Consider the following 25,825-nt stretch of genomic DNA (forward strand, 5'->3'; position numbering starts at 1 on the left):
GTATGACGATTCGATCAACAGATAGAAATACAGCCGCCAATTGTTTATTCCCATATGTTCACTTTGTGATACTAGCAAAGAAGAAAAAAAATATTACCTTGAGCCGTTTTGAACCGGTTACCCTCATATTTTTTTTCGGTTCGGTTCCGGTTCAGTTCCAAGATGGCGGCGAAGATTTCGGTTCGGTTCAGTTCCGGTTCGGCTAAAAATAACGGTTCTGTTCCGGTTTTCGGTTCGGTTCGGTTCCGGTTCGACACCCTGGATGTGGCCCACAGCGATGCCTTTCGTAAGGTGCTATGGCTCTTCTCGGAAATTCGTAAACAATACTTTGGCGCGCCCGTCTTGAAGTTACTCCTCGTAGGACGATTCATCTTTCTAGAAACAACTCGTGGCTTCTTTCGAGCAGCAATTTGCCGCAGGAAGTTTTATAAATCAAGACGGGTACGAAAACACTCCACAGCGGTGGAAAGTTCCCGTGGTTTGCGAGGACTTGGACCACGCATGACGTCGCTTTGGGTTGCTCCTGCGGTGGAACAGGTTTTCATAGCGTCAGCCGGCTTGCTCCGAGGTCGATGATGGGGCCATGCTCACAAAGAATGTCCATTCTGAGGATAACGTCCCTCGAACAGTCTTTCAGGACGACGAACTTTACAGGTTACGTCTCACCGTGGATCTCGACACGAGCAGTGCACCTCCCGACAGGCGGAATGAGGTGTCCTCCAGCGGTTCATATATAAGGCGAATCCCACGGCGTCGTCACTTTTCGAAGGTGCCAAGGAAGTGTCCCACTTAAAATTGAGTAGTCCGCTTCGGTATATACGTGTGCTGATGCGTCGTGGAAGTCGATAACAACGTTTAGGTTGTTAGCCACCGTTGCAGGCGTGTCGTTGCAATACGTGGCATCGGAAGTATAGGAGCGCTCCGGCGTTTTTGGAGGCTCTTGAGTTTGGTCTTCTTTGGCAACACCACCTCCAGGCGTTGCCGCAGTTAGTTTTCCCGGTGACGCAGGGGAGACAGGCTCTCTCGGCAAGTTTATTGCGCTGGAGACGCTGCACGTCTTCGCGATGGTGAGCGGGATTCACGACGAAGAGGCGGTGCTGAAGATGGCGAGCATCGAAGGAACTCCTTGATGTCGTGAGAGCCTTTGCCAGTAAATCAGGCGTGGGTCGTTCGGCTAGAGCCCAAGCAGCCCAAGTCGGCGGTAGCGGCATCCGAGATAGAAATGGTTGGCTTCCCCGCAGTGGTAGCAGAGCGGGCGTCCGTCGGCCGTTAACCACTGGTCAGTCTTCCTTGATGCAGCTTGTTTTCGGAGGACGTTCGCCCGATCTTTCTGGCGTCGGGGATACTGCGCCGCAAGAGGTTTACATAGGGGGCCGCCATGTAAGGGCGCGGTGCTGGTGGCGTTCTTCGGACCATTCCAGCGTAAATATGAGCGGGTTCCTCCAGTGCTGATACCGTGACAGAAACCGCAGGGTGGAAAGCCCGGTGAACCTCCTCTGGCTCGAAATCGGCAAGTGAGAGAGAGGACGACCGATCAGCAGCGGGTAATATCTGGAGAAGTTCTTTCCGCACGATGTCGAGGACAATATCCCGAAGGCCGTCGACACCGGCGGTGCTTAGTTCCAGTCGGGAAGCTGCAGTGGTTGAAGGAGCAGGCTGGCTAGCGAGTCGATGGTAATTGCTTGCTAGGGCCGACGGCGCGCGGTAGATGTTCGTGGCTTCAGTCACAAAACCGTCGATCGTTGTTGGGGAATCGCGGACGTGGCCTCCAGATATTTCACCCTTCACGCACGCATGAGGACGCGATGTTTCTTCTCCTCGGCTGCGTCCGGATCTCCTCGGGCAGTTAGGTTGGTGATGTCTTCAACAAAGCTGATCGCGCTTTCGTTGAAGCCCTGCACCTTTGTTTCGGGAAGGTCCTCCGCTCGCTGGCGACTGTGGTGGTTGAAGAACGTGCTCTTCAATTCTGTGGCGCTCGACTCCCATGTACTGAACGAGGCTTCGTGGTTTTCAAACCAGTGCCTCGCAGGGCCTTCATGGGACAAGTAGATGTTGCGGATTCACTGTTCAGTCATCCATCCGTTGTGGTGGGCTGCACATTCATATTGTTGCCACCGATGCTCGATGTCCTCATGAAACTCACCATAGAGAGGCGTCGGAGTCCGGGGTGCGACGGGCAGGTCGACGACGGGGGTGGCGGTCGGTGTCCGCTACGTCTCGTTGTCCATTGACGGCCTCGTTGGCTGCTTGATCCTGGGTGGCAAAGGTCGAAATTCCGGCTGTAGGCCTTGGGTGCGGCGATTTAATTGGGTCCCGGTAATGTCTTCGGTGGGTCTTCGCGATCTTGGTGCCGAACTTGCACTGCGGCCTTCGGAGGGGTACGTTACAGAGACATATGTTACCCCCTCCACGAAACGTCACGAATGATCAGGTGACGAAACAACGAATAACTGAGGAAGCTGAAACGTTTAGCGGGGCAAAGTTCTGCCCTCCCCCCCCCCCCCCCCCAAAAAAAAAAGAAAATAATTAAAGACATTTCCCCCTGTAACCCGGAATTAGAGCGCAGCTCTTGAGGAGGACGGGAAAGAACGGAGAAGAAGCTATACCCCTCCTCCCCTCCTGCTCACCTCCTATTTAGGGGAATTCTGCCGCTAAATTTCGCCGGGAAATGTTGCCACTAATTATGGCGGGGAAAACTTTCCACTAAACTTGGCGATGAAATTTTTCCGGTAAATTTAACGGAGAATTTTTTCCGACAAATTTAGCGGGGAGACTTTCCACTAAACTTAGGGGCGAAATGTTACCGCTATATTTAGCGGTAAAAAGTTTTCCGCTAAATTTAACAGGGAAAGTCTCCCGCTAAATTTGGCGGGGAAATTTTTCCGCTAAATTTGGCTTGGAATTTTTTTTAGCTAAATTTAGTGGGTAAGTTTTTCCACTAAGTTTACCGGGAAAATTTTCCCTTTAATTCAGCGGGGAAAATTTTCCGCTATATTTAGCGGTGAGATTTACCTATAATGCACTGCGCGTTACGCCAACGCCGACGTCGACGGCGGCTCCGGTCAAGCCGGAGACGGTCAATATGAGCTACGCTCTAAAAGGAAACGGAATGTCACAACAGAGCGTCTCGGGTGTTGAAGGCGGCGTTAACAGCACGATCGAACGCCGGGGCGACACTGACTCCGGCTCGCCACGGAGGGCACCTTTTGTACTCGCGTGTGTCTCCGGAAAATTCGGCGTAGAACGTTCGGTGCATAAAACATTTGTGACTCAATCAGGTGAGAAGGTTCTGGAACTTACGAGAGAAGCTTAGAAAGAATAAATAAAAGAACTTTCCGCTCCCTGGAATAGACCTTTTGTAGAAACATCAGTTCAACTGTAAATGGTTCTAGTATCCTTTCTCTCTTTTCCTTCTGAACGCGCAGAGAGAGAAGATGACTTCTTTGTGTCGACTTCGGGCCAGGAGGTAACCCACGATGGGGAGGAAGGCGACACACGTAAAACAGCGCACAAACACAGCAGGAAGATATTAGAACACAGGTAAGAGCGAGGACTCCCAACTTATGTGTTGTAATAGAAAGAGAAGGAGGAGCTCTGCTTGTGCGCTGTTTCAGGTATGTCTTCTAAGTACCAGCTAGCTTAACTGTCCACATTACTACAGGACAAATACGAGTTTGGTAGAGCCGTATCTAGGCCGTAGCGGCGTAAAGGACGAACAGGATGTTTAAACAGTTCGCGACAAAGCAAAGCAATATTACGCGAGCTGCCAGACACCGAAACTAATGCTAAGGAGGTCGCACTTTTGAATCATGACGATCGGCAATTGCGTTTGATTGTTTACTAACCACCAAGATGGCGGCGCCCACAATATTATCGGGGAAAAAGTGCCGATACTCTAAGCGTAGCTCATTTGGTTTAGCTCACAGGCTAAACCAAGTGCGGCGGGGGATCGTTGGCCGAGTGTGTAGTGGCACCGCAGATCAGAGCACGTGGAGAGATGCTCGAGCGCAAGCTCCGTTCAAAGCACGGAGCTCACGCTGCGGAACCCAACGTTGGCGGAACCTGTAGAGGCTATACTCCGTTTCACCTTATGTCGTACCCCAGAGAAGGCTAGAAGCGCGAGCTCATAGCATTGGGAGCTGCTCTTGACCACGAGAGCTTGTGCCGCCGAGATGTGCCCTAGAGCATGAGCTCGCGCTTGTAGCCTTTCCTGCGGTACATCATAACGTGAAACAGAGTATAAATCCCCTCGATGTGTTTGCGTTGGTCTTTCAAATAGCCTCAAAGGTGCCAGTGCACGAGGCCCGTGTCTCGAGCGGCCCTTGGAGGCAAATGGCGGCGCAGCACTAAAATGACTGGCCCTTAGAAGCGAATGGCGGCGGAGCACCCACTCGTGGCACGTGTATTGCGCGTTTTCACAACAGTGGTTGGCGGCACTTGTAAAAAACGCCTATATCAAGGGGCTTTAGCAAGGACCCTGAGTTCAGTTGCCCATCTGCATCCTACCGTCGTGCGATCGTGTACCACATATACTGCGTAATGCACGTTAAAGACCCCGAGCTAACAGTTGTACTGCACTTTTTATAACCTTCAACGGGTAACAATGTCGCCCTGCGAAACTGCTGCTCTGCTAAAAAACTAACGACTAGTTTTGAATGTGCCGTTACATTGCATTTTAATGTGTGTTCGCTTGTTCGCGTTCTTTTTTTTTTTTTGTCTACATCTTTGATTATGCGGCCCTTACTTATGATGAACCAGGCTATATGTGTCGGACTTCTAAAAAAATATTATATAACTAAGAAAATGGCACGTGAACGCAACAAACAAAAAAAAAACCACATAGGCTCACTTAATGAAAAAAATTGAAATAATAGAATTGAATATAATTGTGTTTTCAGAGGTTTGAGCGTACCACGAGCTATAAAAACGAACTCGATGCTTTGGATGGTACGTTTGTTCACTGTAAGTATAGTTCAGGGCAGAATGCTCGCACTTGTATGTTGCGCTTCGATCTGCAGGGTAGAACCAAATACTTTACTGATAATGTATTTAGTGAAACAAAGCTTATCTTCTGTATATGTGCAAAGCCCTCAGTTTTCGCGTGATTACACGCTTGTTTATCATCATTGTTTTTGTTTCCCACAGCGATTCAGTTCGTGTTTTTTGTGTGCTACATGCATTAGAAACCGAGCTAACCCAAGAGCATTCTATATCGCGGATAGTAAAAAAGCCTATGCAACTTGCCACGTGTGCCGCAATCAATACAAAATATTCTATGCTTCACATATGACCGCTTGCCTGAGTAAACATTGTTGTTTGTCAAGAACAATTGTGATTGTATGAAACCACGTGGGAAAAACTCGCTCTAAGCACGCGATCGTTGGCGTGCAGTGAATACTCATAATCGGCGCCGAGATGATTGGTAGCTCTCAGCAGGTGGAGTTTCTCAATCAACCCAAACTTAGAATGTTTCCTTCTTTCTTTTGTAAGCAATGAGGAGAGGACTTACACCAAAGCTGAGGGTAATAAAGTACTATGAGCATTCAAACATAATGGCCTGAGCAGTATATGTGATATATGTGTACACGCTTTAGCCTTTAATGCACCCTTAACTTTCGATGCACTCAATGCTAGTGTAAAATGTAGGATTGTTTCATTCTTAACTACCATGTGAGTGCTTACACTATATTTTATACAATGTCAAACTCTACCCGTTTGCATCTATTTTTCATGTTTGCACACCACTACTTGCGCGCATAAATCAACAAATTAAGACTGGCACAGGATGTCACAAAAAAATTACAGGTTTTTTGTACCCCAAAAATAAACTACACATCGTTTAACGCTCATTTTCCGCCAAAAGGTAGCGCTAGGTTACTCCCAGATGCCAAAGTTTCATCCCGAACAGACACCTTATTCAAAAGTTATGTGATTTTCTGAAAATTTCAATGTGAAAATGAAGCCAATTTTTGCCCATTTTCGGTTTCTGGTGCTCATAGAGCCCCATGTATTCGAAAATGCCGTCGGCTGCCATTTTCCCAATGAACTTTTCAGAAAATCACAACTTTTGAACAAGGTATCGGATCGGGCTGAACTTTGACATCTGCTTGTGACCTCTAACGCTACCTTTGGGTGGAGAATGAGCGTTCATCGATGCCTAGTTTATTCTTGCGGTAAAAAAAGACCCTGTAATGTTTTTCTTGTTTTTGTTTTGTGACATCCTGTACATTGCTTAAACTGTGTAAAAGCTATCCACAGACCAAGAATCTTTGCCTGGCCAATCTTGCATATATCACTGAAATTCGTATAAAATTAATTATTATCAGTTATTGCTGTGACCTAAATATTTAACATCGGCATTTTTTTTTATCATGACTCCCGCACCAGCTCTACCTTGGGTTTACCAAAATCAATATCTAAACCTGAGCGTCATTTTTTGTTTTCCAGTCTCGTGGTTTTGGTCAAAATAAACACCCAGTTACCTAAATGAGACACCTGACCGCCCAAAAAATAGTTTATTATTTTTTTATGTTTTAGGCAGTTGATTCCTCAAGCTAGAATTTTGGAAACCCAAGTCTATTCCGTCATCGCCTTTTCCCGGAAATCCACAAAGAGCCAAACACATGCACGACATAAGGGCCGGCCCGTCATACTGCCGCCCGCCGAGCCAAGAGTGCAACGCTCGGTCACGGACTTCTAGAACATTCGCGTTCATTCTTGCACCAGGCGTAACTTTCGCCCTGTTTGCTTGTTCTCGAAAGTGCCAGTTCATCCTCGCCCCGAGCGCGCGACCGCTCGAACCTTCTTTTCCGAACTTTCGAGATGGTGACGCACTGCAAATAAGCAGCTACCAGCGACCTTGTCGAGTCACTCTCGCTTTCGCTCTCTGTTACGCTGCCGAATCGCCGCCAGCTTTTCTGCTGCTTCGACGCTCTTTCCTTATTTCTTTTTTTGTTTGGCGCAAGTTCGCCGATTAAACCTGTATTTTTCAGTTCACTATTCGTCCTCTTGTCACCGTCATTCGTGACAACATAAATCCGATCATATTGAAATAGGTGTAATTGGCCTCTGAAATCGTCGATAACGACGCACAGGCAGATTTATATATTTCAACGCGTCGGTAGTTTGGTTGTGAATGTGTCTCGCCATTTGGCTCAGGACGATTTTCGCGTTTTGTTCTGCCCACATTTGCTAGAGACGTGAGCTCGGAGCGTAGGCAACTGGCCCCCTTCCACGAGAAAAAAAATTGGTTGTGTGTGTGTTTATACAGCCTAAAACTTGGTCTGCCTCACAGGGGCAACGAGTCTCCCAGCTGTAGATGACAAATTTAGCCAGTGCGGTACAGCCGCTAGCCTGGGGTCTTTAACGTGCATCACGCAGTAGTGATACACGACCGCACGCCGGTACGATGCTCATCCAGATCGAAACGGGCAGGGGTGGGGCTCGAACGCGCGAGCTTTCGCTCCACGTGCTCCGAGCTGGTGTGCGCTAGACCACTCGGCCACCGATCCCCCTCCTTGCACGAGAACTGGCGCAGCCGTGCGCGTTCCAAAGAAAGCTCGTGCAGAGAAAAACAAGCAAGGGACCAGGGAAGTCAAATTCAGGATATAGAAAATTACCCCACTAGAGTGCCTTCATACACACGCCCGCTTTTGCTTGAGTGGTGACATCTCAGCCATTTTTCCACCCAATCGTTCTTTTATGCATTTTGGAGCGCGCGCAATCTGCTGTCACTCAGCTCGAGCGCGTAGCTTTGGCTAATGCATAGACGCCATTTTACCGCTCAAGTCACGCACCGAGTGCGAGAGAGTCACGCGCTGGCAGATTCAGGGCAACAATGGATGTCTTCACCCTGAGACAGACAGACATGTAGGCACCCTATACCCCACTGTATCGAAGCGCCACCACAGAGATCTCTCGGATTGATGTACAGGCCTGGAAGGCGATCCCACCGCCATCTGTTAGTTCAGAATCACACTAACCAAGGGTGGGGTTGCACCTTAACGCGCCCATTCAGCCAGGCGCTCCCTCAGCAAAGCGCGCGGCGTTACTTCCCTATTTATAAAAGCTCATCGTCTTGATACGATATGCCAGGAAAAGAACGAGCAAAACTAATGGCGAAGTACGGAAGCTTGTAAAACAGTCCTATGGAGCATACTACAAAAAACGCAGTTATAGTCCTGTCGATCTTAGCGCAGCTTGAGGGATGCGACATGGACGACTTGCGGTCGTGAAGGACGGCGTGATGAAGTCCGTGTTTCGTTGGGCATTACCTCGTAGTTCAAATCCTTGAGTCGACAAAGCACATTGTACGGTTCAGAGGAGCGTTTTAACAGCTTCTCGCTGAGACGGCGGCGGCGAATTGGTGTCCACACCCACACCATTTCTCCGGGCTGAAGTGCACCTCCCGGCGACAAAGGTGGTACCGGCCAGTGTCCACACGTTGTTGGGCATTAATTCGTAGTCTGACGAGCTGACGGACTTCATATGCCTTTTGGGCAACCACATCGACTCGGTCAAAGGAGGACAACCACACAAATACAAAAACGAGAAGGAAGGCTTCTTGAAGTTTCAGCACGATGCGGCGCACAAGCTGTCATTTGCCGAACCCAAGCAAACAGCAAGAATTCCTGAATTCTTTGAAGAATTGCTCGTTGCCGATACACACGTAGGACTTTTCGAACACTGGTAGCTTGGGTGCACATCCAATACGTTGTCGAGAGACATCCTAATCAGAACGCAGGGTTAGACGACAGATGGAAGCAGGTAGGACGGGCGAAATTCGAACTGCAATTGAAAACAAGCAGAAAAAGAAAAAAGCGGCTGCCAGGCGCGCCCTTCCGTATCTCGATGCTTATCAGCGTGTAGCTCGCGCGCTGCTGCGGGTCACGTGACAGAGCTGACCAGAGAGGAAGGAGGGGGCGAGGTCAAGGCGCAGGACACCGAAACACTTGAGGGGTTAAAAGCTCTAAAAATGACGGACTAGTAGAAGAGACACACACCACAGAGCGCTACTTGCAACTGGTTTAATGTTGGAAACACACACGTACCGCGAAACCAACAAGACACCAGATCCAATTCATTTCCAACCGCCGCTTATCACTTCGTACTCTTACACCGTGCACGACCGTAAAAACGATAACTCCGATCGAAACAGGGTTATCGACGGGTAACTTACACACGTATGTATATTCGTCGCACTCGGAAATAAAAACACGCTTCCGTTATCTCCCTTGTTTTTCTATTTTTGTTTCGTGCCAAGATCACGGTATTCTGTAAATAGGGTAAACACTCACACCTATTGCCATGCACCCCGAGATTGCCAGAGGGGCTCACCTCAATGACAGGGCATGTTCCCTCAGTCTTTCGTTCATGCATCGCCCCGACTGCCCCACGTATACCCTCCCACAAGACAGAGGAATTCTGTGCACAACCACCATATCTGTCAGAAAAAGCACGCAAAATGCGTGCTTTTTCTGACAGATATGTATATTCATTGGTCACCCCATTCCACCCTCCAACATAGCTTGCTTAATTTCTGTAGAGCTGCAAGGAGAACCGAAATTCCATGCGTTTGCCCCACCTTTTTTATATTATGGCTAACGTTATGTAGATATATGTAAGAAAAAACACGCAACACAATATGTAGGATGCAGAGTGGTGGTTGTGTACAGAATTCATCTGTCTTGTGGGAGGGTATACGTGAGGCAATCGGGGCGATGAGTGAACGAAAGACTGGGGGAACATGCCCTGTCATTGAGGTCAGCCCCCTCTGGCAACCTCGCGGTGCATGGCAATAGGTGTGAGTGTTCAGCCCTACTTAGACAAGACCGTGATCTTGGCACGAAACAAAAATAGAAAAACATGGGAAGAAACGGAAGAGTTTTTTATTTCCGCGTGTGACGAAGGTAGTGTGCAAGTACCCCATCGATAACCGTGTTTGAATCGGAGTTATCGTTTTTACGATCATGCGCGGTGTAAGAGTACGAAATGTGATAAGCGGCGGTTGGAACTGAATCAGATGTGTGTCTTGTTGGTTTTGCGGTACGTGTGTTTTTCCAACATTAAACCAGTTGCAAGTAGCGCTCTGTGGTGTGTGTCTCTCCTACTCGTCCCTCTTTTTTAGCGCTTTAACCCCTAAACATGTTCAACCAACTATCCCAAATTCAAACCCTTTTGCACCAAAACCCGCCCCACCCTTTCATAAAAAATAAATAAATAGAAAACTCGCTTTTAGACTTTTTTTGTTTTTCTTTTGCAGTCAATTCTAGGGGAGAGGGTGCACCAACCGCTGTACCGCTGTACACGCGCTTTCCCCCTCTCTTCGAATTGCCACAGAAAGTTGACTACGCCACGTTTGCAGCCTCGGAAAGCAGGCGAATTTTTTCAGCAAGCTTGAAAGCTGGAAATGGCGCGCGCCGGCATGAAGCTCGGCTTGCGCCCGAGCTAAAAAAGCACCCAGGCGCGCTCGTAATTTGACTGCTGGAACAGCGGGCCTGCTCTCGCAATGCTCGATGTTCGTGCAGTCATTTGTTCGCGCGTTACCTTCGCTGAGTCTTGAATTGAGGCGAAACGGAATCAAAAAGTATATTCTTTCACACGGTCGCGTCCTGTGCGCGAGAGGTCCGAGCTGAATAAGAAAATTGAGCCAACAAATAGCGCCAAAGTTTTTAAATTCTGTAAGAAATATATGCTCGGCAACGTCGCATGTTTACTTAACACAAAAAAAAATGTTTATTGTTGTTTCAGTATAAGCGAACATCAGCGCAATCAAAATATAAATATAATTACTTGCATTATGCGGACGATTGTAAATCGATGAACCGGCGCTCCCGGCTTTCCCGAAACAAGCTGCCACTGCTGAAACTGGCGAGCCCATGCCCCCGATCTGTACGTTCAGTATTAAAGGCGCTCCGGAGAGCCGTTTGATTAAACCGGTACAGCTTGCCGGTCACCGGTCACCCGTCTGTGGAACGTGGTCACCGGTTTGAGCAAACGAGCGACAACTTTGCCAAAACGAGTGACCGACTTTCCCAGAAAACTGACTCTTTTGCCAAAGAAGTAACCTGTTTTCCCAACTAGGTGACCGTTATGGCTCATACTGGGGACCGCTTTGAGCCATACGGGCGACCTCTTTGTCAAACTAGTGACCGGTATGGCTAAACTGTTCACGGTATGAACACATTTACTTTCATATAGACGCCAAATGTTTTTGTTTTTTTTTGTTTTTTTCAGTAGGTAGGAGACCGGTCGGCCTCGTCGGAGGTTTCTTCCGTCGCGGGCACTCGTGGCAGGATCGTGTGTATAGTTGGACTGTGTTGGAGATCTTGGCCCAGTAATACTTTTCACGAGTACGGGCCAGTTTCCGACTGTAAACAAGTTGTTCAGACGTCAGGTCGTCATAGTAAGCTTGAATTATCTCCTCTCGAAGGTCGGTCGGGACTACCAGCAGCCACGCCCAGTTTTCGTCCCCCGAAAATTCTTTTTAAACCTCAACATGTCGAATGGCGAAGGTCGGCTGGGCTCTTGAGAAAAACATAGAATGGTACTCCTAGCGTTCTTCCAGCTGCTCCATTACTTCGCGCAGCTCGGTATCGTGTCGTTGACGTCGTGGCATATCGTCGGTGTTCATTTCGCCTAGGAAGCACTTGTCGTCATCGTCGTTCCTGCTGCCGGAAGGTGTTTGGACAGAGGTTCCGGACAGGCAGTCGGCGTCGGTGCGCTTGTGGTGTGACTTGTAGACCACAATCATGTTGAGCTCTTCTAGTCGGAAACTCCATCAAACGAGGCGTCTTGACGGGCCCTTGAGGTTGGCAAGCCAGCAGAGCGAGTGCTGTCCGCGACTACTCAAAACGTCCTTTCGTACAAGTACGGAAGAATCTTCGCGATTGCCCAGACGACCGCAAGGAATTCTTTCTCAATCTTGGAGTAATTTATCTCCGCCTTGGATAGTGACGGAATAGCGTAGGCGATAACTCGCTCGGTGCCCTCTTGCACTTGAACCAGTACCGCGCGAGGTCCTGCGTTAGTTGCGTTCATGTGAATTTCGGTATCCGCATCCTTATCAAAACGTAAAAAAACAGGAGGAGTCTGGAGTCGTCGCTTCAGCTTGTCAAATGCCTGCTGCTGCTCCTTGGCTCATTCGAACTTCTCGGCGTCCTTCATAAGGTTTGTGAGCCGTGCGGAAATTCTTCCAAAATCTCCATGCACATTGTCCAAGGAACCTTCGCACGACCTTCTTGTCTGTTGGCGCTGGATACGCTGCGACGGCACGAGTCCTCTCCGGGTCCGGGCGAAGGCCCTTGTAACTAAACACGTGACCTAGGAATTTCAGTTATTCATAGGCGAATCGACACTTTGACGATTATAGGGTGAGTTTTGCAGTCCGTATAGGTGAGAGAATAGCTCGGAGACGTCAAAAGCGCTCGTCGAAGTGGCCGGAAAACACTACGACGTCGTCGAGGTAGACGGGACAGCTCTACTACATCAGTCTTTCCAGAACGGTGTCTATCACAAGCTGAAAGGTTGCTGGCACCACTCATAGACTGAAGGGCATCAGCTTGAACTCGTACAGTCAATCCATCGTGACAAAAGCTGTCTTCTCTGAGTCCCGTTCGTCGTTTTTGATCTGCCAGTGGCCGCTCTAAAAGTCCATCGATAGAAATTATCGGGAGCGGCGCAGCGGGTTTAAAGTGTCGTCGTTGCGTGGGAGTGGATAGACGTCTTTCTTCCTCACCGCGTTCACCTGTCAGTAGTCCAAGCACAAACGAAGTGTTCCGTCCTTCTTGACTAGTACGCCTGGAGAGGCCCATGAATTGCTGGAAGGTTGGATTATGTCGTCATTCAACATTTCTTAAACTTGCTCCTGGGTCACCTCCTTTTCTTTTACGGAGATTTCTGTACGTCGATCGATGCACAGGGCGCGCGTCATTCTCGGTAACGATGGAGGCTTCGCAACGGCGGTGTGGCACACCTTCGACGACGTCGAAAAGCAGGCGCGGTATTCAGGGAGGAGGTATATCAGCTGCCGTCACTTCGGGTGCGGAAGCTTAGAGTGAATGTCGAGCTACGCTGGCGATGTAATGTCTTGCTGAAGTGGTGAGGATTCTTCAGTAATCGCGTCGATTTCGGCGGAGTCCGGAGTTCTTCGACGTGGCTCACGGCTGCACCTTTGGTGAAGGGTTTGTGTTTCTTTTCAGAAGTTTGTGACGAGGACCGCAGTGCGGCCATCTTGAAGTTCAGCTAGTCCTCTTGCGACGTCAAGGCCTCTTCTCAGTGGCAATTAATTGAAAGTTTGGTTCCACAAAAACTTCGCCGCAGGTAGCTGCATGGGTCACAACGGTTACGACAACACTCAATTGCGGCGGCAGGTTCACGTGTTTGGCAGCGACTAGGACGGCGGCTGACGTTGTCCCCGCAGAGTCAATCAGTTATCTCCAAGGTCGATGACTACGCCGTATTCCCACAGAAAGTTCATGCCGAGAATGACGTCGCTGGCACATCTTGTAGAACGACCAAATTCATAGTACACGTCTCACCGGGAATTTCGGCGTGAGCAGTGCACTTTCCGACAGCCCGATGAGGTTTCTTCCAGCGAGTCGTATGGGCAGCCCATCACAGCACGTGGTTACTTTTCGAAGGCGGCGAGAGAGCTTCCCATTCAAGAGTGATTAGTCTGCTCCATAGTCCACCAGTGCCGATGCGTCATGGCCGTCAATAAGAACGTTTAAGTTGTGCACTATCGAAGGAACGTTGTTGCAATGTGTGGAGTTGGGAGAGTGGGAGCGCTCCGGAGTTCGTGGAGGCTTTTTACGTCGTCCGTTCACGGCAACTTCATCTCCAGGTGTTGAAGCGTTTAGTTTTCCTGGCGGGAAATGGGGCCAGACTCTCTCGGCGGGGGTTTGCGAAGAGGCGACACGTGACGGCGGGGGTTTGCGAGCGGCATCCTCGGGATGAGTTCGCCCAGGAGATGGTGGCCGTTGCAGGAACGCGTCGATGAACCTCGGTCGCCTCCCGTTTCCTGGGCGGGGGACGCTAGGTGCGAACCCAAGAAGACCGAGCTGCCAATATGGGCATCGCCGGTGCACATGGTCGGCTTCCTCGCAGTGGTACTACAGCGGGCGTCTTTCTGCCGTCCTCCAGACGTCCGTCTTCCTTGGCGACGGTTGCTCTGGGTGGACGCACTGCGCAACTGGAAGTTCACGTCGCTAAGGCGCCGTATCCTGTTGAGTAAGGGACGGTAATCGTAGGGCAGCTGCGGCGTAGCTCAGCGTCAGTGGTTCGGGGGCGGCACTGAAGAGAACCTTTGACTGCAGCGCCTGCTGAACTACTTCCCGGACAATATCGGCGATTGAGGGTGGAGCTTGGCTTGCGGCGGCAGGCACAAGCGTCTTGATTTCCTCCCGCGAGACGTCCCGATTATAATGTGGAGGTCCGAGTTGTTGCAGCTGGAATGCGAGAAGGCAGCGACGCCGGGAAGTCACTGGTATTGGGAGGCCTGCGCTTGAAGGGTACGCTCAATGTTCGTCGCCTTGTCGACAAAACATTCGACTGTTGTCGATGGGCTGCGGACAAGACCACCGAAGATGTTTTCCCTTACGCCACGAATAAGGACCCGCAGTATTTTCTCCTCTGTGGCTTGAGGGTCTGCGCGGGTATTCGTCGGTAGAACATCTTCATCAAAGCTCGTGATGGGTTCGTTGGGTGCTTCTGACGTCTCCTGGAAAAGATCTTCGGCCTGCTGCCTACAATACTGATTCATCCCACGACTTCAGCGAAGCCTCGTGGTTCTCGAACCAGTGTCTTGCAGTTTTCTCCAGGGAGAAGTAAAAATTGTGTACGCGCTGTTTCCTAGTCCATCCATTATGACGGGCTATCCGTTCATAATGTTGTTGCCACTCTTACGCATCCTGGTAGGCCTCACCATTGAATGGCATCGGATTGCATGGCACAAGAGTCATGAAGATGGCGAATGGAGCGGTCGAGGCCTGCGACGACTAGGTGATGATGGCTGGTTTTGTTTTATTCATGGAGGCCAGAATACCAATATCCGCGGGCTTCCCTTCAATGAGGCACCTTGCTCTTGCTGCTGCTTCCTCCTCAAAAAGTATCCTTTCGCTGGGGAGTGGGCTAACTGTGCGGGCCCTCGGAAGGTTGCGCTGCATGGTTTGTACCCTGTAGCTGCACCAAAACGGCACGAATGACGACGTGACATAACAAAAAATATATGGGAAAAATTAAACGTTTAATGGGGCGAACTTGTGGCCAAAACAAAAAGTGGACAGAAGATAACAACAGAGCGTCGCGGGCGTCGAAATCGGCGTAAAAGCAGGATCCAACGCAGGGGCGAAACTGACCCCGGACCACCACGCGAAACACCCTTTGTATCCGTGTGGGTTTCTAAAACATTCGGCGTGGCACGTTCGGCGTATTAAACACTCCTAACTCGATCAGACGACAAGGCTCTCTAACTTACGAGAGCCCGGAGCTTCCGCCTGATAACCAAGCGTGGTAACCATTCGGCCACGCGCTCGCTCGGCAATGCGCGCGGCATTATTTAGCATTGAACAGATTGCAGAGATATCAGTCATAAAAAGAAGAAAACCAAGGTGTTTTGTCTAAATATGCATAAGTAAGTATTCTACTATCGGGCTCAAGTGGATTGCGGACACTAGAGCGCGTGGCCGTCGACCGAGGCTGCGCCTTCTGAATACACATCTTAACTGATGAAACTGGGGAAGGAGGGTAGGGTGCCCCGCGAGGGCGCGATTCTTACTCCGATGTGTTTAAGCCCCACCTACTATAACCAAAGCTTCTACTCGGCGCCGGTAGTGCGCTGGAAGTTCCATCACTGTTCGCATGTCTTTCGAGTTTGATAATATATAGCAAAAAAAAAAAAAAGATAGAAATATGTCGCATCTTTTTTTCTATTTATTTAATTATTTTTTTAACTGAGAAAGATTTTTTTTTTTTGATTGGTTCACACTGTTTGTTCGTTCCCGCCCTGAGGAAGAGACGCGCACGGTTGCACACTTCCGCTTGGGCGATGTGGTGTTTCGTGCTTACACTTCACAGCGCACGAGAAAAGACATACTTCACAAGTTCACTAACAAAATGAAATAATCTTACACTGCACTGACTCGCAACTTTCGTTTTTGTATTGAGCTTCATCTTCTTTTTGCTGTTATATATAAATAACCAATTCAAGCTACAGCTGATATAGCTAGGTAACTTTTTTCATAAAACTTTCGATGGTGTGCTAACACACAAGCCCTCTAGAGAAATCATAGAAAACGCGAACATTGTTACGCTGGATTGGTTATGTGTGAAAACACCTTCAATAGCTTTATCAAAAAAAGATTTTAGAGTATTTAGGAAAGGTTACTTTCCTAAATACACTAACAAACATAGCCCAAATTAGAGTTTCGGTTCATCAAAATAATGAACAAAGTCCACCCTAACACCGCTCATTGAAATGTCGATGAAACGTTTAACCACCAGTTATCCAGTTGAACGCCGAGAGAACGAAAAGTGAGATCTGCTAACAAATTTCGAATATTCTTGTAACCAACTTGCCTCCTCCGAGACGTTAAATAGTCCAGCCGAGGGCCCTTGTTAAATCTCCAACTTTGATGTACCTCTAGCATTTATGCTTCCTTGGTCCAATGACATAGCACGCTCGACAGGTATGCAAACAAGTAGTGACCGGAAGTCGCTTGGGATGCCGGAAGCAGTTCATGTTTTTAAACAGCAAAAATATCAATGCTCCGTTCATCCTTAAGCTGAAAGTGCGTGAAATCTACAGCCGTGAGGCCGCAGCTTTGAAACGTAAAGCTCATGCTTCAAAGGGCCGTTTTAAAAGGCAGCTTTCGTTAATCGGTTCTTTACCTCCGAATCTCCTAGTTCAGATCGACTGCTACTCGGCATGCGCACCGTTAGCTTTGTGTGCGAAATTCCAGGGATCATTTCCGGTCGCCGTAAGCAAGTGGGATGGCGGGTGGGGTTGCAGCTTTCGCTGCCTTGTCAGCTTACTGGTGAACGGAGCACACTTGCATTCTTTCACGTACATACAATGTTTGGTTTTTACATCGGCTACCATAGTGCTGGCGTATGAGAAATGCAGAGTGTTGCAGCACATTTTTGAGTTCATCATACTTGTGTTTTTATTGTTTGCTTGATGCGTGTATGGGAATGTAACGTGAAAATAATTTGTAACGGTACGATTAAAGAAATCCTTTTTTTTCCGAAAGTAATTTAAAAGGATAATTATTACACCGCGGCTCGCAATTTTATCATTGTAATTATTACATTTGTCAAGTAACTGGCCCGGCTCTGCTCATATGCTCATAAAAGCTTATAAAAATAAAAATTTATTTATTTTAGCATTTATTGAATTTAAAGTGCAGTAAATGACTATCGAAAAATTAATTATCAATTTTGTTTCCAGGACTTTTTTTAGTACACGTATTGCCTGTTTCAGAAGACTATATCGAGTTCTGTTCCTGAAAGCATTACATTTTTTAAACTTTGTTAGTTTCTCTTATCCTATTAAAAAGCTACATATACCAGTACAGTATGCATATTTAGACCGAGCACGTTTATAAGTTTTATTTCAAGAACCTAATTTTTGTAACATTTTCAATAAAGAAAAAAAAACTAAACACAAAAGTTGATTCTTTTGCATTATATGTTAATAATTGTTCGTAACTTTGCTCGCTTGTCGTGTCACTTGTAGAGTGTATAATACCGTTGAGATATAGCAAATAATGAATATATTATTTTGCTATATCTCCGGTATTAATTTACCTTAAAACAAAAAAGGCCCAAAATTTTGTATCGAAATAGTTTTACACATTTTTCATTTTACTCACACATATATGATTTAGGTCTTATTGTGGACGCTTGATTTGAAAAATAAAAGGTTAATATGAGTTTTTTATAATTTTTAACACATCTACACACTTAAGAAGAATTTTAGAAATGCGTGACAAAAACTCTTTCACAATTTAAAAGTATATATTGACCTATTAAATACGTTCTTTATTTTGCACTCTCAAGTCAAACTGTAGTGACCGAAGTAGACGCCAGCAAGTGACTTTCAAAAAGACGTTTATTCCAGAAACGAAGCATTTGATTAGAGGGAGCGTAGGCGGGACGCCGATGCTGAGATGCCAGCCAGCAACAACTAAAAAAAACGACACATTTGCAACTTGCTGCTTTCCCAAAGTCTCCCCCCCCCCCCTTCCTAGTCTGCATCGATGCCTTAGCGACGCACCCAGCGACGATCAAGGGTGGATCGACGAAGCGGCCGTGGTGGCTGCAATGGTTCTGGGGTGGGGCCACTGTGGACGACACCTGGCGTAGGTGGAAACCTGAAGAAACGGCTGAGTGCTACCTGCTTGGGTCGAGGACAAAAACTCCCAAGTTTTCTGTAGATGGTCACGGTGGTGTCGCTGTACGCTGCCGTCCGACGCAACTCACACCTAAGCACACGAGCAGCTGGTTACTTCGGGCCTTCTCTGAAGTTACGTAGGTACACGGAGTCGCCACACTGGAAGCTCCGTGGAGGGGGCTATATAGGACACCTCTCCTCTCTTTATACGTCGGAGTAAAGTCTTTACGAAGCAGAGCGCAGGTTTCCGCTCAGTATAGCTTCTGCCGGAGCTTGTCCCGCCGTCGAGTGCTGCTTAAACAAAAAACTCGTGGTACTTTGCAGGCAACAGTTCCTCGCATTTCTTTTTTGAGCTCACCTTTGAGCTCGCGGATTTTGCGTTCCGCTCTTGCGTTACTCGAGGGATGGTATGGCGCAGTATACCTGCACCAGACGCCGTTTAACTTCAAAGAGGTTGCATTTCGCCACTTGCAAAAGCGGTTTCATTATCAAACACCACTAAGTCTGGTGATCCATAGGATGCGAACATTTGGCGTAGCATCTTCATAACCTTAGACAAGTAAAGAGACGGTATTATCTTCGTCGTGGACGTCGTGGAAGGATTGTATGAGAGTTTTTTCTGAAATCAAATAAACTTATCTTATCTTATCTTTTCTTATCTTATCTTATCTTATATTATCGTCCACGACAACCAGAGAAACATGCCCTTGACAGGCCCTGCGAAGTCAAGGTGAATGAGGACCCAGTGACGTTCGGGCTTTACCCGGACACGAGCAGGCGTTTTGGTTCAGTCTGTCTATTATTTTTACGCGGCTTGCGTGGCCAGGTTAATTCTCGAGTCTGTGCATTCATTTTGGGCTAGCAAACATAAGATCTCGTCATATTTCTTATTGCACTCACTCCAGCGTAATTTGTAGAGCAGAAGAATGAGAACTTGACTCCGGAGCGCTACAGGCACAACCACTTGCTTTTTACAAAGGAGGCAATCACATGGACGGAAAGTTTTTCTTTCCTCAAGTGATATACAGCCTACTCTCCAGTTACCCCTTCAGGGGTCCATCCTTCAATGGTCCACTGCTTCACCTTGGACAGATGAGTGTCGCGCTGGGTGAAGGGTGCAACTTCCTCCTCTCTAATCAGAGGGTATTCCACCGCTTCCAGCAGAAGGACATCGCATGATATTTCGGTCTCATGTCGCGTTACCAGAAATGGTAGCCGGCTCAAAAGGTCTACGTTGCCGTGGTCTTCCGCCTTCCTGTAACCAATTTTGTAGTCGCATGCTGCAAACATTAAAGTCAACAGCAGCATACAGAATAAAGCACTAAACGTATCTGCTTTTGCTGTTGACAAATTCCCAACAATGGTTTGTGGTCAGTAGAGAATTATAAATTGTTTGCCATTTAAATACTAAAAGAAATGATAAGCCCCAAAAACCATTGCAAGTGCCTCTCGGTCACTCTCGACGTAGTTCCTTTTTGTCTTGGTTAAGGTTCTGAACGCGTAAACTACGGGCTGCTCGTCTCTTTCCGGGTCGCAATGAGCGAGTTCTGCTCCCCCGCCTAAAAGCAACGGATCGCACGACAACACCAAGGGGGCAGTTGCATCCACCAAAATGCACAAGCAGAGATTCGGACGTCAGTGACTGCTTCAATCACTCAAATGCCCTTTGGGAGCCATTTTTCTTCTGGACGACGAGCACAGGTATGGTCCATTCGGACTGCTGGGTTGGTGGCAGTATGTGTTGCTGTTCCAACTTATCCAGTTCGTCCACGACGTCATCTCTGAAAGCGAACAAAATGCTGCGGCATCTTAGGAATCTCGGCCGGGCGTCTGGCTAGGGCTGATTGTAAATGGGTGGATGGTTAGCGCGGGGAAATGACTCGCCGAAAGCCTTTGTCCATATGGCGACGATGGGGTCCTGCCCCGCACTAACGCTGGGCAGTCCCTTTAATCGGATGTCGAGTAGATTGAACAAATCGCGACCCAGCGGCAGCCTTCATTTTTGACAACCAACAACGGCAGGTGATGACTGCGACTCCAGAACTTAACAGGCACTGTCGCTTTTTCTCAAGACTTTACGACACCCCCTGGTCCAGGTCACGAGTGGCCTGTCCGGGCTTTCTAGAAAAACGCTCTTCGCCCCCTAGAGCTTCTGGAATCGCTTATGACTAATAATCGCTTGGGCCGCGCCTGAATCTCGCTGCCTGGGCACGTTTTCGTCTACGATAATTACGGTGACGATGTACTTCAGACAGCCGATCCTTACTTGAAGGGTGCTGTGCAAACCGTCGTGCTCCATCTCATCGGAACTCGTTGAGTCGTCAGAATGATGCGGCACCTACGTTTTCTTCTTGTATCTTAGGCACACTTTGACATGTGCCCTTTTCAGGGGCACCTAAAGAAGACTATTCTTGAATTTGCAACGTGTCGCTTCGCGGTTGCCGAAGCATCGCGCACAACGCCTGTCGAGACGCTGACTGGGCGGTTTTTCTTCCCGCTCCTCAACTGGCTGCTTCACGTTGCGGTACGGTGGAGCAACTTTCCCGGCAACGTCTACGCAATCTTCTTGCCCTTGCTGCTTGCAACGCATAACTTGTTGCTGCTTTGCAGTTGTCACTGCTCTAACGGCTAAGTCGGACGCTGTCTCGAACGACAAATTTTTCTGCGCTAGCAGGCCCTGCTGCAAACGCGGTCCCAAATGCCAAAAGACAGCCGGTCGTACGGCATTATGTGAAGTGGAAACGCCAGAATGCACAACTTGCAGTTTTCAGCCAATTTACGCTAGGCGTAGACGTAGTCAGCCCCAGACTCAGTCTTGCTGGTCACCTTTCGAGAAGACATACCTTCAGTACAGTTCGAACGGATTCGGGTTGATGTTATTTTTAACAGCATCGACGATGACCTTGTATTCGACGTTGGGTGGTCGAAGAAACTTGACGAAGGACAACATCAAGGCGAACGTGTTTTTTTTTTTTTTTTCCCCAGAGCAGTTGATTACCGAAACCCTCTTTTTGTGGTCCTTTTCCAGCTTGGTAGAAGCGCAACATAACTCGACGGGTTTGACGTAATCTTCTTAAGACGAACTGCCGTTCAGGTCGAACTCACAAATTCAGGTGCAGAAAGCCGTCCTGCCGGTTGCCTCCGGCCGCATGAATTAGACTGCACCTCGTAGCCACCGGAGTGACCGAAGCGGACGCCAGAAACTGTGCTTTAAATACGTCTTCATTTAAAAACCAACACACAAGAAAAGGATACAATTACAACTTGCTGCTTTATCACACGAAATGTTCTATTAACAAATGTGTATCATACCTATCGGGAACATTTCCTCCAAAATCTCAGTCGTCATCAAAGGATAAAAGCTAAAAAATAGAGTTAGAATATATTGGGAAAAGGTTCTTTTACACCCCTAATAACGTATACAGTTTTAGAAATAGTCTTAGAGGATCGAATTTAGGTCTGGATTGTCAAAACAGGAATATTCTTCTTTTTGGGAAGGTTCTCCGCACGCAGAAACTATTCATTTAGCAGGCTGAGGAATGCTTATTTATGAATATAGGCATCATTGCCCCTCCCAGTAAAAAAATGGGGGTGAAGACGATGTAAAAAATGATTACGTGAACGGGCTTCTTGCTGTTTTTGAAGGTGTACGAGTTGACTAAACTATTCAGTTTTCACCTTTTAATACTTCATGCGTTTTGAGTTGTCAGTCGAAACGAGGGATTTCGTTACATAGGACGAAATATACGCGGACGTCTCTGAACACTTCCAACATTTTGTGGTACCTAGCACTCTCAGCTAAACTTGTTATTTCCATGCCTCCGTCACTTCATAGATGACTAATAAAACTGTGGATGTTTTCGGTACTGCAAAGTCGGCGATTGTAGAGCTCTTCGTTTCTCACAAAACAACGAAGCACTACACATTCTCGCCGTTTCTGTTTTATTTTGTTCCCAAAACTTGGCGTCAATAATTTCATATTGTGTAATAAAACGTCTCACGAAAAATACCATAAGTCTTTTGCAAGTTTGTAAATGAAAATTAAAAAAAAAGTCAATTTCCTGTTAGGGGTCGTTGGTTCTGGTCTATTTTTTTTAGTTTATACGTGTAAAACCAGTCCGGCCTTTCGCCATCATCTGTATAACAATATTCAATTATGACTAGCACTTCGTTCATTGTATTCAATTTTAATAAGTCTTTTGTATGCAGTTGTCTCAGCTGCAAATGACCCAAACTATAGTGCCTCTGTCAACTAATTTTTATCGCATATGTAAGTTAGTCACGCGATTTTTCAAAGAAATAATTTCTAAATGCAATGAAGAGGTGTATGCGTGTACACAAGATAACCGGAATGGCAAAAGGTGTGATACGAGAACAGAAATTCACTCACATTGGATAAGAAAAGGTCCGAGTGTTGTTTGTTTCTTTCCTTAAGTGGCTTAGCTGCCTGTTTGACAAACGAGTGGAGGAGGGAAAAATTTGTCTGATTTTAGGATGTGCTTAGCCCTGTACGAGTAAGAGACCTAGTGTAAATTTTGGTTTTTACCTTGACATTTTACACATGTGGTTTTCGGTGTGCTCAGGGTTTCTGCCACACTCTTAATTTTTCGCTCACTCCAATTGTACTCTTTAGAAAAAGTGGGACTGATAGTATTTTTAAATAAATGAATGTTTGCAGACCGACTGATAGGAGACTGTATCCGCGTATCGAGGTCAGTTCCAGGAAGCTCCAACTTCCATTGTACACACGCCATATGCCTGATCCCGCTTTTTATTACGCCCTTACGGCGCAGTCATTTATTCTTGCCTGTACTGAGCCGGCGAGGCATCGTGTCCTCATGCAGCTGGAGCGCAGCTGTATCACGCGTGGCCCATTGCTTTTCTTTTTGTCCTAAATAATATATTTGTAACTTATGGTATTTTCATGAACCATTTAAAAAAGAGTTATTCAAATAAGCAAAACGGGTGTAATTCTCGAATTTTGCTGTTTTAGCCTAAGGTTATCAATCAATAATGAAGTTTATCTTAATTGTCAGGTAACAACTATTGTACATGAGTTCTCCCCATATTATGCGCTATCCTTAACCTGCACATCAGTTACAAATAAACAAAAGAAATGTCGGGAGAAGCAACGGAACAAACAACCAGATTTTTTTCCACTGCAACGGATATAAACACTCGCAGAACATAATACGTGAGGAATAGTAAAAAAAGTAACCGCTATTTAGCCGTGAAAACAAAATCTACTGATAGATTGCTGCGCTGCAAATATGCTTTGACCTAACACAAGAGGGAGTTGTGCAGCCCGGCCTGTCGATTTGATGGAAATGTCAACTCACCACAGCCCTTTCAAAATGGCCACCCGCTTGTTAGCATGCACCAGAGAGAACAGCGTACGGGTATCATAGTTTTGAACGCAGAGGCAAAAAAACCGGCGGATATTCATCGCAGGATGCTGAAAGAGTACGGAGACACTTGTGTATTACTTCGGCAAATGTACGAGGGGCACAAAACGAAGTGGAGCGTCACGTTCGGCGGACGCACCTCTCTCCTGTCGGGCTCACACTTGAATGACGCCGAACGCAATCGCTGCTGTGAAAACATGAAATGGCTGAAGAATTGAATATTAGTCATGGCTAGACGCACTATATCATTCATGATATCTAGTGGTGCCACAAGGTACCCCCCCCCCCCCCCCCCCCCCCGTGGATACCAAAACAACTTACGCTGGAGATTAAGGAGGGGGCGTCTGGATGCTTGTGAGACGCTACTGCGACGCTACGAAGCCGAGGAAGATGCTTTTCTTCAACGCATTATCACCGGTGATGAATGATGTGTACACTACGCCCAGCCAGACGCATAGCGAGCATCCAAGAAGTGGCGACACAGATCGTCGCCAAAGCCGAATAAGTTCAAGACAGCGCCAACGGTGGGCAATCTAATGCACACTGTCTTTGGGGACCATAAATTTCCAGTAGTTGAATATAACATGCCCAAGAGACTGAGTGTTAAAAGTGCATCATACCGCAATCAGCTCGAGAACCACTTTAAGCCTGCAATCAGGCCAAAGCGTTACGGCTAGCTCAGCTCAGGGGTGTTGCCTCAGCACGACAATGCGCCCGCACACGACACGCACGACAGCGGAAAAAATCAAAGGACTGCATTTCGAGTGCATTCCGCACCCACCATACTTGTCAGACCTCGCACGGGATGATTTTTACAAAGTCGGATCACTGAAACGGGCTTTGGGGGAACAGAAGTTTGATACAAATGGTGACCTGAAGGAGGCGGTGCATTTCTTTCTCCGGAATCAGCCACGAGACTTCTTTATCCGTGGCATCTATGCATTGGTGAAGCGTTGACACACACGTGTCGCGCGAGGGGGTTACTAGGTTGAACAGAAATAAAGGGCTTTTCATAATATATATTCTACCACGCAAACAAAAATAAATTTTGGTTACTTTTGGACTGTGCATCGTACATCACACATATTTATATTGAATTTGTTTTACCAAAGCTACCTCAGCCTCATCTCACACAATCTAAACTACTGAGGAAACTTCTTCAATTAGGGCGTCTGAAACGCCTTAGAAATTTAATAAACCACTCTTTTCATGCCATTATGCATATTTCGCCACACGCCAAATAAAACTGGGCATTAAAAGGATTTCGAAGTTCCGCGCAAAGGAGTTTGTGAAACGTTTTCATCTCTTCATCTGCATCTCGTTTATAGTTTGGACGGTCTAAATTCAACACCTGAGAAAATGCATATCATGTTCAGTTTAAAATAATATTTTTCACACCCTATACACGTTCGTGATATATATCTTTATTTGTGTGCATGTAATCGTGTGTATTCGTGCCTGGTGTAATTATGTGCGTCTGTCCGTGTGCGTGTGCGTGTGTGCGTGTGTGCGTGTGTGTGCGTGCGCTTGTGTGTGCGTGCGTGCGTGCGTGTTTGTGTGGGTGTGTTTGCGTGCGTTCGTGTGCGTATGTGCGTGTGTGCTCGTGTGTGTTTGTACGCGTGTGTGCGTGTGTGTGTGTATGTGTGTGTGTGCGTGCCAGCATGTGCATTTTGGGGGATATCGTTTGCGTGCCGGCCAAGCATTAAACATAATAGCCATTATAAATATGTTCACACTTTGTTTATTGTACAGCGTCGCGAATATTGGAAGGTGGTTTTCTTTTCAAATCGACCAAACTTGACGGGAGCGAGAGTGTTGGGGGGGGGGGGGGGGGGGGGCGGGGAAGGGGGGGGTGCTTCAGGTTGTTTTTATACAATGTAATAATTAACAAAAGTAACAACGTATTAATATATTAATTAACAAGAGTAACAACAAAAGTAAAAAGTAACGGTTAACAAAAACACACTAAAAGAAATCAACACAAGACCGTTTTGTAGTAAAAACAAAAGAAATATAACTTAAGTGACAC

At 47.3% G+C, this 25,825-nt stretch overlaps 1 protein-coding gene across 1 annotated transcript in view; it reads right to left on the reverse strand.

Annotated features, from left to right (window-relative positions):
- Window positions 1-20,292, reverse strand: part of LOC121838241 (indolethylamine N-methyltransferase-like) — a 61,539-nt gene extending 41,247 nt beyond the window's left edge. The window contains exons 1-2 of the mRNA XM_042294345.1: window positions 20,276-20,292; window positions 20,047-20,172 (exon numbers count right to left, since the gene is read on the reverse strand). Coding sequence (XP_042150279.1) covers window positions 20,047-20,172; window positions 20,276-20,292 — 143 coding nt within the window. The remainder of the gene's footprint in view (window positions 1-20,046; window positions 20,173-20,275) is intronic.
- Between the last annotated feature and the right edge of the window lie 5,533 nt (window positions 20,293-25,825).

This window comes from Ixodes scapularis, unplaced genomic scaffold, assembly GCF_016920785.2.
Source record: "Ixodes scapularis isolate PalLabHiFi unplaced genomic scaffold, ASM1692078v2 PGA_scaffold0__279_contigs__length_252992795, whole genome shotgun sequence".
Classification (NCBI taxonomy): domain Eukaryota; kingdom Metazoa; phylum Arthropoda; class Arachnida; order Ixodida; family Ixodidae; genus Ixodes; species Ixodes scapularis.